This window comes from Sinocyclocheilus anshuiensis, unplaced genomic scaffold (assembly GCF_001515605.1).
Source record: "Sinocyclocheilus anshuiensis isolate Anshui unplaced genomic scaffold, SAMN03320099.WGS_v1.1 scaffold555, whole genome shotgun sequence".
NCBI classification, from domain to species: domain Eukaryota; kingdom Metazoa; phylum Chordata; class Actinopteri; order Cypriniformes; family Cyprinidae; genus Sinocyclocheilus; species Sinocyclocheilus anshuiensis.
The window spans coordinates 381,115-398,077 of NW_015552571.1; the positions used below are offsets into that span (position 1 = coordinate 381,115).

The window sequence follows — 16,963 nt, forward strand, 5'->3', positions numbered from 1 at the left end:
TTATAAACCACGCTTATTTTTAAAACCTTCATTTTGTGTCAGCCTTTTTATTTTACTTTTCAAAAACAAGAGACTGACTCCAGTAACTAATTTAATGAATATTCAAATGTGATTTTTTTTTTAAATGTATGACTAAACCAAGAGTAAACATGACACTTGTCATGCAATTTCTCATTTAGAGTGTGGTGAACTTTGACATTCAAAAACGAACCTCTGATACATACAAATGAATAATAGTGTAGAAAATGTAGTCTTTATACAAGAATATATAATAAATTTGATCAGAATTACTGGTCAAAGCAATTAATGAGTCATAAAACATTTTAAATCAATGCAAAACAACTTTTCTACAACATTCTCCCAGAGAAGAAAAACGTGTGCACAATCCCATTCATGCCTGCGGCCGCTGAGATCCCGTACACCCCGCCTTCTTTCGGTTTGTGCGCATGCGCTTTTAAATTCTCCACAACTCCCTCCGTTTCCGGGCGCTAGGATCGAGCGCACAGCTGCCGCCGAATTTAAAGAGACATACATCATTTGTTTAAATAATACGACCATTGGAAAAAAAATGTACATGCATTGTTTCTGGTTCTCTTCGCGGGTATCGATGGGGGCTCGTCATTGTTCTGAACACTTGACGGTGTAGTTTTAGTAGGGATTGAGAGGTCTGAACACACTTGCGGGCTTGAGCTGGAAGTCTATACTGGAGTAACTGGGTGGCCGTCGGTAAAGTAGACCGGACTTGTGGGGGGAAGAGAGCTGGGTGGCCCCCCGATACGAACTGATTTTTGTACGCCAGAACAACCTGCAAACACGGAGGGACGGTAAATCATCGTGGCTTCGGTGGCTGTTGGTGGGGAAGGAAACGCACCATGGCGAAAATTCAGGCTCGCAGCAGCACTGCGAAGCAAATCAACCAGATCCAAGACAAGGCCTATGTGGTTCAGAAGCAAGTCCAGCAGCAGCACTTTCAGAAACTAAAGGTAAGAAGCATTGCAGCAAGTGCATGTGTTTCCTTCTCTCTTACAACGCATTGTGTATTAGGAAGTGCTGTGCTGTTCATATGCATATGGAGCATATCAAAGCATTCACACTGAGTGTGTGTAAATGGATTTGAAAATCTTGCGCACTTATTTACATTTCAAGCTGGAAAAGTCGATTTGCTGTCGCTTAACGCACAGATTCCTAGCATTGCTAGTTTACCAGTCAAACATGATGGAAGTGTATCTGCTGAATTAAAGTCTGATGTTTTCTCCTTACGCGGTCGTGTTTTCACCGCTGCTCTTTGTTAAAACCAAAACCGGTAGATATTTATTGTGGCTCCGCCAAAAATCACACTTCACACTCCGTTTGTTTTAGATTAAACCGGTTTATTTTATATAATTGACGTAGATAAGAGAAAGAAGGGGGGTTTTGCTCTGCTAACAGCTGCTTTTGTCATAAATGTGTCCCTTTTCCTTTTAAACCGACCTTTGAAAGAAATGAAAAGTGTATGTTAAGCATATCTGAAGCGTTTCTCTGTTAAAAAGCAGTTTGAATCGCGTTTTGTTTGTTTTTGTTGTGAAATCGTAGCGGGGTTGTTGTGTGTTGTGGCTAGTGCTAACGCAGCAAAGCTTAAGAGTCAGTGAGCCTTTATTTTCCTCACTGAATATTAATAAAACCACAAAGAGAATATAAACCGGCTGTTTTTTTTCTCTCACAGACCGCTTGATTTGGGTCAGTTTTCTGCTTCGAAGTGGTTGGGTAGGGACATTGTAACTTCTTTTTATCTTGAAGGTTTATTTAAGCGTGTGCTTTTTTTTCTCCTTGGGTTTTGTTCTTGTGAACAGAGAGGAAAAATCGAATAACTTGCGTTTTGTATGTGTGTAGTGGTTTAGATTTCACAGTGCTTTTTTGTTTCTCTTGCATAATTCAAAGAATGTAGACAATGTGTTACTTTAATAGTAGAAGCAAATGCAGAGTCATTCAATGTGATGTGGCTCCACAATAGAAATGGACTTGATGTCCCACATCGGTCCTTTCCGAGTCAGAAAATTGGCACAATGCCACCATGGTATTTTGGCCATACCTTAGATGCGTACCTTAGAAGAAGTACTGTGGCAGTAGTATGGTGTAGTTATTTGTATCATATGGTAATACCATGGTACTTTAGTATATAACATGGTAGTGAAATTCATGTATCTTTGCATTATGCTCCAAGGTACTTCCATTGTACTTGTCAAAAAAGTAACAGACATAAATACATGTTATTACGTCTCATACCTTTACTGTACCATGGTACAACCACAGTACTTTTGTAACTGTATATATATATTTTTTGTATTATGTTGTTTGGAAACATAATTTGGGTAAACAAGATTTACATCTGTTGCAGGTGGAGGATGCCTTATCTTACTTGGACCAAGTCAAAATACGGTTCGGAAATGATCCGGGAATATACAATAAGTTTCTGGATATCATGAAGGAGTTTAAATCTCAAAGGTATGTAGGTGTCTGTGCATTTTAAATGTGCTTTAATGCTCAAAAAGCCCTCAGTGATTGTATTTCTGATATCTCCGTCCACAGCATTGACACACCAGGAGTTATCAACAGAGTTTCTCAGCTCTTCCATGGGCATCCTGACCTTGTCCTGGGGTTTAATGCCTTTCTACCTCTCGCTCTCTCTCTTGCTTTCTCTCTCGCTCTCTCTCTCGCTCTCTCTCTCTCTCTCGCGCACACATACACACACACACGATGCGCAAAACTCCGCATTTGAACAGTCAATAGCAAATACTTAAACTAATAATAAAACAGTAGCTGATTCAGAAGCGCCAGATTGTCATACCAAAGTCAGAATTACCTCCTCTCCTAGGTTCACGAAACGGTCGTCCATAAAATGCATTGCTGTTCTGTTGTAAGTAATCTTAAAGATTCCTAAATGCATCTACTTTCGGAAGGCCAAATAAAGTGCTTTTGCTTTCGCCTAGAAACACACAGCGTCTCCCTGACATGGCTGCTTCAACACTAACTGCGGTTACTGAAACCACGCCTTCTTTCTTTGCGTGAACATTTGGGCGGCATTACGCAAATATTTCCACATAGTGAGGTAGATATGTGGGGGCGTGTTAGAACGAGCCGTTTTAGGGGGGTGTGGCAGAGTCTTAACTTTGATAAAGAATATCTCTTTGGTTTTGAGACTTTAGTCTTTGCAACTTCAGGGATCTTATCTATTCACGAACAGCTTGTAACACTCCAAAGAGAAAGGAAAACTTGAAATCGCATTATATGACCCCTTTAATATATTTTATTTTAAAATATATTAAAATAGTAAACAGTTATTTTTGATTGTAATAATATTTCAGAATATTGAATGAATAAATGCAGTCTTGTTAAGCATAAGAGACGTATGCATTAGAAAACAAACAAAAAAACACTGTATTAAATTAGTTTTGTTATAAAATATTGTTGCATCTCCATTAAATAAATGCACCTTTAGTGAGTGTTAGTTTCAAAAACATTCATGAAATCTTCCCGACCCCAAACTTTTGAATTGAAGTGTATGTTTTGCATAAAAGTTATGTATTCTTGTTCTCCTGTTGTAATAAACCTATGTGGGGATGTTGGCTTTCTTGGTGTATTAAAGTAAGGCTGTTCTTTGGTTTCTTTTCTCTCAGGTATCTCCGGGACCAGGAAGGAGCACGGGCAGCTCTGTGGTTAGTGCCTCTTCATCAGCAGTGGCTGAAGCAGGATCAGCTCCGAATGAAGCTGTGACCTCTCCGGAGAGCATCGCTTCATCATCTGGACCTCCTGAACAATCAAGCAGGTTGTCACTTCCTCTGCCCAGCCAAGAGAGCCAATCACAGCCGGCCACCACGTCGGTGTCCCCTCCCACATCAGAGCCCAGTCCTGTGGAGTTTGATAGTGCCATCAGTTACGTCAATAAGATCAAAAACCGATTTTTGGACAACCCAGAAATCTACCGGGCCTTCCTGGAAATTCTACATACATACCAGGTGAGAACAATAGTGAAATCACATTTTTATCCATTTTTTTCTTGAGGTTTGACCCTACCTGCAACCTTTTGTATTACCAGCCCAGATAATAACCGGTTGGCTACCACCAATATCACAGAGCAAGACTTTTGACTATCCACATAAAGTCTGGTCCACTATGCAGCATATTCTGGTCAAGAACTTTCCTTTTGTTATCTGCCCTTTAGATCAGCAAAAATGTCTGTAGCCTTTGTGATCTGAATTTCTGTCTCTGTAAAAGTATTAAGTTCTCATAATTTCACAGACATTAAATATTAGGGCTGGGACAATAAATCGATGCATCGCGAATCGAGAAATGATTCTGCATCGATTCTGAGATTTTCCGAAGACATCGCGATTCTCTCTTGTATCGATTCTGAGCTTAGTTTTTAACAGCAGATGGCGCTGCGTGCTTTAGAAATAGCCGTATTCTGCTTGCTTCCAGTTCCTTACACACGCACCATTTGAACCTAAAATAATCATTCATAATGTAGAAAAGGTTGAAGCGAATTACAAGGATGTTCATAGTGGGCTGTGTTTACATTAATCTCGCATCATAAAAGCATAAAAGCCGATGTGCAAGTACATTTAACCACTTACATTACTCAGCCGAACGCACAAGCGCTCTTCTTCATGAGCATTTGAGTGTGCGGTTAAAAACTAGCCTAGAGTGCCATCTGCTGTTAAAAACTAAGCTCAGAATCGATTCGAGAGAGAATCACGATGCATTCCGAAAAACTCAGAATCGATCCACGTATCGCGATGCATTGATTTATTGTCCTAGCTCTGTTAAATATACATTTCTGCTTGTGGATGTCTTGCATTTCAGCAAGCCAATCAGATTGGAGCTTATGATTTTTAGCAGATGGCTGCCTTTTTCATGCAGTATGCACCAGACTGTCAATGAACGGGCTGTGGGCCATCCGTGGGTGTTCTGCCTGAGGCTGAAACTAGGCTACTACCTACTAGCGCTAAAGGAAATAGACCCTTGAACTGTTTTGCTACCCATCCCGTAAACTTATCGATGTTCATTGATTTGTGCGTCCTGTGTCCATCTGTAGAAGGAGCAGCTGGAGGTGAAGGAGAGCAGAGGGCGTAGCACTGGAGGAATGACCGAAGATGAGGTTTTCTCTAAAGTGGCAAGTCTTTTCAAAGGTCAAGAGGATCTGCTTGCAGAGTTTGGCCAGTTTTTGCCTGATGCAAAGAGATCTCTGGTTAGAAAATGACCTTTGTCTACTTTTTAAAAATTTCTTGCACTTGTATCAATTTGCAACAAAAGGGTTTTCTCTTAAACATTTTAAGTTGTTCACACTGTCGTGCAAAAGTTTGGGGTCAGTAATTTATTTTTATTTATTTTTTTATTTTTTTTCAGCAAGGATGTATCATACTGTATTGATCAACAGTGACAGTAAAACATGTATAATGCTATGAAATATTTATGTTTCTTATGTGCTCCTTTGAACATTCTATTCATCAAAAGATTAAAAAAAAAAAGGGTGTCATTTTCTACAAAAAATATTAGGCAGCACAACTGTTTTCGACATTGATAATAAGAAATTAGTGTTTATTGAGCACCAAATCAGCATATTAGAATGGTTTCTGAAGGATCTTGTGACAATAAAGACTGGGGCAATGCCTGCTGAAAATTCAGATTTGCCATCACAGGAATAAATTACATTTTAAAATATATTAAAATAGAAAACTGTTGTTTTAAATTGTAATAAAATTTACAATGTTGTTTATTATTATTATTATTATTTTTATTATTATTGATCAAACAAATACAGTCTTGGAGTGCCTAAGTCAATTCTTTCAAAAACATTTTACTGACACCAGACTTTTGAAAGGTAGAGTAAGTATTTATTTATTTATTTATGACTGTGTCTTTGATTCCAGTTTACTGGAGGTTCTTTGCCTGGCAAAGACAGTCTGAAGAAAGCAGAGGAAGAGGAAATTAATAAACTGAGCAAGAAGAGACCTAGACCCATGTTACTGCCCCACATGACCCCCCTTCTGAAGGTCAGAGTTCACAAAACTCTGCCAAAGCAGGGATACCATATGCCCCTGTGTCCTAAAGACCTGCAGTATATGTGGGTTACTTGTGCTTAAATAATGTATTTGTTTTTATTCACAGAAAAAAATGAAGTATTCCTGCTCCAAGGACCCATCTTTTGCCTCTGTCGGAAAGCATGGAGTTTTGCGGGAATTCACGTTCTTTGACAAGGTGCGTTTCATAAACAAAATTGCTCTGAAATGTACGTGGTAGTAAGTCGGCCATTGCCACAGGATTTATTACGCAGTCACAGCCTTTGAACAATTTCATTTATTTTTTTTAGGTTCGCTGTCTGCTCAAGAGTCAGGAGGTGTACGAGAATTTCTTACGCTGTATAGCTCTGTTCAATCAGGAAGTGGTTTCAGGGGCCGAACTCCTGCAGCTTGTGACTCCATTCTTGGGGTAAGAAAGATTTAAATAGGGCATGTTTATTTAATCCTGTTTGTTTTCATATAGTGCATTTCGCAGCCCTTTCATGTCGGTCATGAGTCATATGCCACTGGTGCCTCATTCTGTAGGAAGTTTCCAGAACTGTACACCCAGTTTAAGTCATTTTTGGGTGATAAAGAGCTGTCTCATGCCATCATGGGCCTCTCTGACCGTTACATGGAGGGTGGAGGCAGAGAAGTGGATTACGCCTCCTGTAAACGCCTGGGATCCAGCTACAGAGCCCTGCCCAAGACCTACCAGCAGCCCAAATGCAGTGGCCGAACTGCTATATGCAAAGAGGTACTGCATTTTCTGAAATGGTTGAAATTGTGAAATGTTATGGAAGCAATGTAATGTTTGTACTGTTATTAATATAATTAATAATGCCATATAAGTATAATTATTATGTCTATATATTCGATATTATACATATTACTTCAGTATTTGTACTTATTATTGACAATATATAATAAATATGTGTTTGCGTGTGTGTGTTTTTTTTTCTTTACTGCTTTAATGCATATTTCACCTCAGCAGTATGCTAATAATATAAGATAAAATTAAATGAAATGCAAATGTACCATTACAAAAATGTCAGCCACGCGGCCGTTAGGTCTTTAAAGGAGAGGCGTTAATGATGACGCAGATCCTGGGTTGGTCTCGGTCCACAGATAATGGTACAAATCCGCAGAAGCCCAAATCTACATGAATCATTTGGAAAATGGGATGTTTCAGCCCCCACACTGCTCTTTTTTTCAGCTGAATCTTTAAAAAGTGCAACCAGATATTGCTAAGGCTTCAGTCATGGGGTCAGAAACCTGATGGTAGTACAAATGGTTTAAACTCATTGTTTTGTTGTAGGTGCTGAATGATACCTGGGTCTCATTCCCTTCCTGGTCAGAAGACTCCACTTTTGTGAGTTCCAAGAAAACACCATATGAAGAGCAACTTCATCGCTGTGAAGATGAGAGGTTTGAGGTAAGATAATCTCTTTGAAAAATATCAGGAGTTTTAGGTTTCAACTGAAAATCAGTTGATATTGATTTTTTTTTTTGCTTTGTAGCTGGATGTTGTGCTTGAGACTAATTTAGCAACGATAAGAGTTTTGGAAAGCGTGCAGAAGAAATTATCCCGCCTTTCGCCGGAGGATCAAGAGCGCTTCCGATTGGATGACTGTCTTGGTGGAACTTCTGAGGTCATCCAGCGTCGTGCAATCTATCGTATCTACGGTGACAAGGCTCCAGAAATCATAGAGGGGTTAAAGAGGAGTCCAGCCACTGCAGTTCCTGTCGTACTCAAAAGGTTAACAAAAAAGTCTTATTTTTCTTTTCTCTCACCTAAATGACAATCAGGGTATCTCTACAGTTACATTTGACAGCAAAAGTAGTAGAATAGCTCAGAGGTCAACAACTTATTTATTGCTGCTCTTAGCTCACAGGGGGAAAAATCATTGAGATCTACAAGACCGTATACAGAGTTAATAAATCCAGCATGGTTAATCAAAAATGAAAACTGTGGATGTCATTTTTACACTATCCCTAATTTTGCAGTCATTTGTGGTTCTAAAGTTTTAAGAGTTCTTCAGTCTAGCAGAAATGACATTTTGAATGAAGAATAAATGGATGATTTTCTTGCCATAGATTGAAAGCTAAAGAGGAGGAGTGGAGGGAGGCTCAGCAGGGCTTCAACAAAATCTGGAGAGAGCAATATGAGAAGGCGTTTCTGAAATCACTGGACCACCAGGGTGTCAACTTCAAACAGAACGACATGAAGGCTCTTCGATCCAAGAGTCTTCTCAATGAAATAGAGAGCATCTATGATGAGGTGAGTTTAGCTGATCTTCTGTTTCTGAAGGTCTAACGACTCGTTCTCAGGATCTAGAAAAGAGCTTTTTTCCGTAATTATAATCTGGTCTTCATTCTGAACCATTTTGCATTGTAATTTCATATACTACTTTATTTTAACAGTAGGTGTAATCATTTCAGTCTGTCATTTTTGAGTTTATGATGATAATGATGACAGACTTGACTAAATGTAGTCGCAGTGGAGGTTAATAAAGGACTACAATTGTAAAAATAGGTTCAGTGAACATTCTACTCATTAATTCTGTCACAGTGACATTTGATTTGAAAAAATCAAAAGCTTAAATCATTGCATCTATAACAGCTTTTAAGTTACCATGTTATTATTCAGTAAAATAGTCTTATCAAGCTCTATTTTGCACCCTTTTTCTTTTTATTCTTCTCCCACAATGTAAAAAAGACAGGAGGTATTTCAGTTAACCAATTTACTGAACAACATCTCATGAATTATTCCGCTTTACTACATACATATCAGCAGTTTAAGTTAGGAGTAGCACATAGATCTGTTTATTGTCGAAATAAACTAATGTATAAACAATAAGAACTCATCACATTTTCTTCATCGTCACCATTGTAATTCTGCGTTCCCACTCAATAAAAACCGAGTACATCATGTGAAATCTCATCTCAGGTTGCTTGCTACAAGAGTCTCATATGTCATGCAGATAAACTAGCGCTTTTGTTTTTTCCCCTCTACAGCGGCAGGAGCAGAGCACAGAAGAGGGCGGCATGGGCCAGCAAAGCTGTGACGGCTCAGGCACAAATTCGACCAGTGAACCCCACATGATCTTCACTTACGAAGACAAACAGATCCTGGAGGACGCTGCCTCCCTCATCATCTACCATGTCAAGCGACAACCCACCATCCACAAGGACGACAAGGACCACATCAAGCGTATCATCCAGCACTTTGTTCCCGATCTCTTTTTCGCCCATCGTGGAGAGCTTAGCGAGACAGAGGAGTTCACGGACGAGGAAGCCGAGGGTGAGGACGGCACCACCGCAGGAGGTGAAGTCTCAACAACAGGCAGCCAGCAACAGCTGAACGGTGATTCCAGACGAAGACGATGCACTTCCCCTCAGAGCATGGACACCTCTACGGCCGCCCACAGTATGAATCCAGAAGGGGAGGCTGTGGATCTGCGGGACCCGGAAGCTGTGGATCTGCGGGACCCAGAGGCTGAGCACCAGAAGGAGCTGGATGGAGTCTACAACCTGTTCTTCGTCAATAATAACTGGTACTTCTTCCTGCGGCTGCACCAGACTCTGTGCTCACGGCTGCTAAGGGTTTACAGGCAGGCCGAGAGACAGTTACTGGAACACAGGGCAGAGCAGAATCGGGAACGGCTGCTCATGGGAGAGGGGCGCAGAGAAAAGGCAAACGACCTGGCTATGGAGCTGCGTCTGAAACAGCCCAGTGAGTAGATTTCCTGAACGATGCACATGTACACTTACACCTACACAAGTTTTGCATTGGATGCACCACTAATATTTGCTTTGGGATAGTTACTAATCTGGTTTTAGAACTAAATTAACAGGCTTGCACAAATTTTTACAAGTAATGTCTGTTGTTTCAGGTGAAGTAGAGTTAGAGGAATATTACCCAGCGTTCTTAGACATGGTACGCAGTCTTCTAGATGGAAACCTGGAGGCCACGCAATACGAGGACACCCTGAGAGAGATGTTCACCATCCACGCTTACATCGGATTTACCATCGACAAGCTCATTCAGAACATTGTAAGACAGGTGGGTTGAAGAGTTGCATTACACCAAGCTAATATTCTTGGGCCATTTGTATACTTTTAAAGGTGCCATGAATTTTACAACCATTTTTCAACTCGCAGATCTTTTACAAATGACTGGTTTTGCTCTTGAAGTCTTGGAAGACTTTATGTAAATGACCTCAGTTCTGATTCACCCATTATCTTAATTGAATAGATATTAAATAGTCATTTATATGTAAACAGGCATGCAAATTTATTGAAGTAAATTGCATTCTTTGCGATTTGATGATCGTGCTCATCAAATCGTAATACGATTTTGGTTTTATTTTAATTTGAAAAGTTCCCAAATAACTGAATTTTTTGCCGTTTGTGATTCTTAAATGGTCGGAGTGAGCTGACAGGGAAGGGAGCCTTAGGGGCCGTTCACACAGAACACGTCTTTGCGTCTAAAAACATGAGACGCAGCACTCAGGAATGGTTTAAAAAAGCACAGCGCAGAATTCCACCTCCAAACTTGCTTCTGTAAACAAAAGCTTGCACCACTTGCCCTGCCTCCGGGGTCTTCTGATAAGAACCACTGTTTTGGAACTGACATTGAAGAGTGGCGCTGCGTATAAAAGTTGAAATTCTTTTAGCTTGACATGGCATCTTAAAAAAGACGGTGCAAGAGACGTGAGCGCAACACTCATACAACGTTCATCTAGCGCATGTCTACATAGAAAAACAACTGAAAAGTAGTTCATTAAAATGAAAAAACACATCGTGTGAACGGCCACTTAGGCTGTGAATGTTATAGTACTTTTATATTTCAAAAAAGCAAGTAAAACCTTGTTTTTTCTTTAGGTGTTAACATGCTCTTCTCTCTGATTGACTCCAACAGCTTCAGCACTTGGTCAGTGATGAGGTGTGTCTGCAAGTCACTGAGCTGTACCTGGCCGAGAGGAAGAGGGGTGCTGCTGGTGGCAATCTCTCGTCCCAGTGTGTCCGCGCCGCTTGGGAGGCCAGCTACCAATGGAAGGCTGAGAGAGTCATGTCTGAGGAGAACTGCTTCAAGGTGCTTGACCTAATGCTGTCCCTACATATGACCAAAATTTATGTGGAAATCTAAATTCAGATGTTATATTCACCTCCTCAGATTTGTCATGCTTGTTTTGTAATTACCTAGTTTAGTTTGTGATTTCTTGGCTGTTTCTCATCAGGTCATGTTCATTCAAAACAAAGGTCAGGTGACCTTAACGATCGAGTTGCTGGACACGGAGGAGGCCCAAGGCGATGACCCACTGGATATTCAGGTACCTCCACACAAAGTTCTGTATTTTTACAACAGAAAATACTTCTGAAACATGAGTTGTTTGTTTTCTGAGAACATTTTAAAAGCGTCAAATTTAATAGGGTAATCTGGTTTGGTGAGGCAGGAGTGTAATCTTGTTTTCTAGTGCATTAATATTTGTTATGTCTTGTTTCAGAGCCTGTCTAATTATATGGAGCAGTATATAGGAACTGAATCTGTATGCTCTCAGACAGAAGGATACTACTTCAAGCCTGTGTTCCTACCCAGGTAAAAACCATGTTTGCACTTGTTTAACCTGCGTTATTTATACCTGTTCTTTCTCTTTTGTAGCCAGAAGGTTAATTGTTAATTTGTTTAGAGGTGCATGAATTCTATAATTCATGCACCTCTAAATTTACGTTTAATTTACTTTTTTATTTTTGTTTTGTTTTGCTTACAAGCCCAATATTACTTGCTTTCTCTCAGTGACACTCATTATTTTTAGACCCCTCATATTATCTGACCTTGTTTCTGGAAGAAATTATGTATAATTGAAGCTGATTGTCTCAGTATAAAGTAGTACACTGCTTTTGTGATATAAACTAAAAATTGCTTGTTCAAATGTAATACATGTCGAATTAAGGTGAAACTAGATTGACATTTTTTCTGCACCTCACCTTTAGGAATCTGAGGCATTTCCGTGGCTGGCAGCTCAAGCAGGTGGAAGCCATGCGCTGTCGGAGAGAGTGGCATCGGAAGATGGGTGTGGAGACAGCCGGGAACCTGGACTGCCGTTTCAAACTAAACACGCACAAGATGGTGTTTGTGATGAACTCCGAAGACTACATGTACCGCCGAGGGGCCCTGGTGAAAGCTCGGAGGGTATGTTCGTAAAATACAACAAAAAGATTCTGAACATTTCTACAGTCAATATACATTTTTCGTTCTAGTATTTCGTCAGTTAAATTTGCGCTTTGTGAGTGCAATCTCTATAAAATGATTTTCAAAAATACTTGTAGAACTGTTAAATTCAAATAATAAATGATGCTAACCATATAACTCATGCATGGTTAGGATGACAAAAGAAGCTTATTAACTTTTAAAAGAGAGGCGAAAATGCTTCCCATATCTTACCATATTCCCAAATACACTTCCATTCAAAAGTTTGTGGTCAGTAAGACTTTTATAATGTTTTTGAAAGAAGTCTCTTATGCTCAATAAGGCTTCATTTATTTAATAAACACTGTAATATTTGAAATATGATTACAATTTAAAAGAACTGTTTTCTATTTTAATATATTGTAAAAAAAATAATTTATTCATGTGATGACAGCTGAATTTTCAGCAGCCATTACGCCAGTCTTTAGTGTTGCATGATCCTTCAGAAATCATTCCAATATGGCGATTTGATGTCCAATAAACATTTCTTATTATTATTATAAATGTTGACAATGGTTGTACTGCTTTATAATTTTGTGGAAACTGACATAATTTTTCAGCATTCTTTAATTAATAGGAAAAAAAAACTGCATTTATTTGAAATAGACGTCTTTTGTCTTCGTCTTAAATGTCTTTACTCTCACTTTTGATCAATTTAATGCATCCTTCCTGAATAAGTAAAAAAAACAAAAATCTTATTAACTACAGACTTTTAAAAAGTAGGGGCTTTCGCACCGGAGGAACCTTTTCATAGTTCCTAGAACTATTGGTGGAAGTTCCCACTTTTTGGCACCATGCTGGCTAGTTCCTAGAACCACGTGGTGCAAAAGCCCCTAGTAGTGCATTTAATTTTTGTCCCATCTCTTCCTCTAGTCCCAGCACAGAGTAGCACAGGCCCAGCACGAGCGCTTCGAGCAGTGGCACCGGGGCTGGTTGAGCGAGCATGTGTCCTCCGGCGCCGAGCACAGCGTGCAGGACTGGCTCATGGGAGAAGAGGACGAGGACATGATCCCCTGCAAGACCACCTGTGTTTCCATGCAGGTCAAAGGCTTATATGTCAACAGGTACCAGGTGCACTACAACAGCAAGGCCCCCGCCTCACCGTAACAACCTCAAGCCTTGGGATGGATTTTGGTGATCTCTCTCTCTCTCTCTTTTCTCTCTATGTCTCTTTCTCGCTCACTCTTTCAAATGGCCGAGCTTAAACATGCTTGGCTGAAACACAGCGAACAGACAGGAGTGGTTTGAGGACAGACAGCTGCTCAAAGGAGGGAATGCCTCATTAAAAAGCATCACATCTCGACACTAGTCCATCATGATCGATGCCGTTACCAGACGTTTCAGAAATGTGAATTTTTTTTTTTTTTTTTTTTTTTTTAAAGGTTTTTAGCTCCTGAAACCAGAGTTTTGTTTTGTTTATACTGAAGTATTGAGAGACTAGGTTTAAAGTATGTCTACAACATCTGTATGTCTTTTTGTACAGTAAAGTCGACTCGAGCTCGAGCAATTGCATATATACAGCAGAAAAATTATTCTGTGTGCATTTTCTTGGCTATGAATGATGACTTGGAAAAATTATGTTTCTCTGGCGCACATCCGTAACGTCCTTGTTTTAGTTCTGTTTTGTGTTCTTTGTTTTCATCGTCTCTTATAACTGAACAGAGGATCGCCAGTGTCACCCGTCAATCACTGCTCATTATTTGTAGTTGATTTTGTTAAACATCCAGATCATGTATCATATCGATCTCGCCAAATCCTTGCTTTTGTTTGGTGTAATTTTTACATATTAAAACCGAAAAATGACAAAATATCAGTGTTTTGAAAAAAGAATGTATAACATTTATCCTGTATCAGTTATCACAAAATAAACAACCTAGTTGTGCAGTTCTTAAAGAACGGGTCGTGATTCTTGCAGAATTCTCACCTTTTCATCAGAAGATTGTGCATTTGGAATAGCAACATTATCCTGTCTTATGGTTTAAATTATTTGAGGTTGCAATTTAATATTTATCTATCTGCAGATACCATGGTGGAAAACCAGCTTTTTTAAATACATGTTTGGACAGGCAGAAAATGTTCTGTGAAATATTCAAAGAAAGTTGAACAAAGTGTCTGGGTCATTTTTCATCCCACTGTTTTTTTTATGACATTTAAGCACATTCCCTGAAGATCCTTATTACATTTACATTTAACACACTTCTTTAAATTAAAATCTCCATAAATGAAATCCAGTACAATAAATACTAGAAAGGTGTATATTTATTTTAGTGCTGTCAAATGATTAATCGCGATTAATTGCATCCAAAATAAAGCTTTATAATTTTGTGGAAACTGACATAATTTTTCAGCATTCTTTAATTAATAGGAAAAAAAAACTGCATTTATTTGAAATAGACGTCTTTTGTCTTCGTCTTAAATGTCTTTACTCTCACTTTTGATCAATTTAATGCATCCTTCCTGAATAAGTAAAAAAAACAAAAATCTTATTAACTACAGACTTTTAAAAAGTAGGGGCTTTCGCACCGGAGGAACCTTTTCATAGTTCCTAGAACTATTGGTGGAAGTTCCCACTTTTTGGCACCATGCTGGCTAGTTCCTAGAACCACGTGGTGCAAAAGCCCCTAGTAGTGCATTTAATTTTTGTCCCATCTCTTCCTCTAGTCCCAGCACAGAGTAGCACAGGCCCAGCACGAGCGCTTCGAGCAGTGGCACCGGGGCTGGTTGAGCGAGCATGTGTCCTCCGGCGCCGAGCACAGCGTGCAGGACTGGCTCATGGGAGAAGAGGACGAGGACATGATCCCCTGCAAGACCACCTGTGTTTCCATGCAGGTCAAAGGCTTATATGTCAACAGGTACCAGGTGCACTACAACAGCAAGGCCCCCGCCTCACCGTAACAACCTCAAGCCTTGGGATGGATTTTGGTGATCTCTCTCTCTCTCTCTTTTCTCTCTATGTCTCTTTCTCGCTCACTCTTTCAAATGGCCGAGCTTAAACATGCTTGGCTGAAACACAGCGAACAGACAGGAGTGGTTTGAGGACAGACAGCTGCTCAAAAGAGGGAGTGCATCATTGAAAAGCATCACATCTCGACACTAGTGTCCATCATGATCGATGCAGTTACCAGACGTTTCAGAAATGTGAATGTCAAACTTTTTTTTTTTTTAAGAAAGTCCATTGTAGTTTTTAGCTCCTGAAACCAGAGTTTTGTTTTGTTTATACTGAAGTATTGAGAGACTAGGTTTAAAGTATGTCTACAACATCTGTATGTCTTTTTGTACAGTAAAGTCGACTCGAGCTCGAGCAATTGCATATATACAGCAGAAAAATTATTCTGTGTGCATTTTCTTGGCTATGAATGATGACTTGGAAAAATTATGTTTCTCTGGCGCACATCCGTAACGTCCTTGTTTTAGTTCTGTTTTGTGTTCTTTGTTTTCATCGTCTCTTATAACTGAACAGAGGATCGCCAGTGTCACCCGTCAATCACTGCTCATTATTTGTAGTTGATTTTGTTAAACATCCAGATCATGTATCATATCGATCTCGCCAAATCCTTGCTTTTGTTTGGTGTAATTTTTACATATTAAAACCGAAAAATGACAAAATATCAGTGTTTTGAAAAAAGAATGTATAACATTTATCCTGTATCAGTTATCACAAAATAAACAACCTAGTTGTGCAGTTCTTAAAGAACGGGTCGTGATTCTTGCAGAATTCTCACCTTTTCATCAGAAGATTGTGCATTTGGAATAGCAACATTATCCTGTCTTATGGTTTAAATTATTTGAGGTTGCAATTTAATATTTATCTATCTGCAGATACCATGGTGGAAAACCAGCTTTTTTAAATACATGTTTGGACAGGCAGAAAATGTTCTGTGAAATATTCAAAGAAAGTTGAACAAAGTGTCTGGGTCATTTTTCATCCCACTGTTTTTTTTATGACATTTAAGCACATTCCCTGAAGATCCTTATTACATTTACATTTAACACACTTCTTTAAATTAAAATCTCCATAAATGAAATCCAGTACAATAAATACTAGAAAGGTGTATATTTATTTTAGTGCTGTCAAATGATTAATCGCGATTAATTGCATCCAAAATAAAAGCTTTTGTTAACATAATATATGTGTGCATACTGTGTATATTTATTATGTATATATAAATACACATGTATATATTATGAAAACATTTAGATGTATTTACATGCATATTTGTATATTCATATAATTTATATGATTTATAAATATATTTAATATATAAACAACATTTTTCTTAAATATATACATGCATGTGTATTTATATATATACATAATAAATATACACAGTACACACGCATATATTCTGTAAACAAACTTATTTTGAATGCGATTAAACATTTGACAGCACTTATTTATTAATTTTTTTTGGGAAATGTGTGGTAATGTTAAACTGTCATGAAAATGTCAAAATGCAAGACATTTTAATGGTTTTCAATTAGCTTCATTTGAGTTATGGTTTACAGTGTAATTTTTTTTTTTTTTTTTTGGCAGAAATATCTTGACTGGTTTCATGATATTCACCCAGAAAGTTTTTTTTTTATTATTATATGTTTAATATGTTTGTTTGTTTATTTATTTAAGATGAGTCTTGCAAATGGCTTTCATTTGAGGATTGTGTTTATATATATATAT

At 38.7% G+C, this 16,963-nt stretch overlaps 1 protein-coding gene across 1 annotated transcript; it reads left to right on the forward strand.

The window, feature by feature from the left end:
• Window positions 1-467: 467 nt before the first annotated feature.
• Window positions 468-13,664, forward strand: LOC107665053 (paired amphipathic helix protein Sin3b-like). Its single transcript, XM_016455798.1, has 19 exons — window positions 468-983; window positions 2,375-2,481; window positions 2,566-2,656; window positions 3,627-3,992; window positions 5,072-5,224; window positions 5,907-6,029; window positions 6,145-6,234; window positions 6,347-6,465; window positions 6,582-6,792; window positions 7,354-7,470; window positions 7,556-7,794; window positions 8,133-8,316; window positions 9,054-9,771; window positions 9,932-10,101; window positions 10,960-11,133; window positions 11,279-11,371; window positions 11,546-11,637; window positions 12,033-12,231; window positions 13,162-13,664. The coding sequence occupies exons 1-19, from the start codon at window positions 873-875 to the stop codon at window positions 13,393-13,395; spliced, it is 3,591 nt and encodes a 1,196-aa protein (XP_016311284.1). The 5' UTR covers window positions 468-872; the 3' UTR covers window positions 13,396-13,664.
• Window positions 13,665-16,963: the final 3,299 nt, after the last annotated feature.

Excerpts from the sequence above, each read along its gene's own strand:
- LOC107665053 (XM_016455798.1), top strand. The coding sequence starts at position 873 with ATGGCGAAAATTCAGGCTCGCAGCAGCACTGCGAAGCAAATCAACCAG. Across the intron at positions 2,482-2,565 it reads AAGGAGTTTAAATCTCAAAG|CATTGACACACCAGGAGTTA; the intron begins GTATGTAGGTGT and ends CTCCGTCCACAG. Across the intron at positions 3,993-5,071 it reads AAATTCTACATACATACCAG|AAGGAGCAGCTGGAGGTGAA; the intron begins GTGAGAACAATA and ends GTCCATCTGTAG.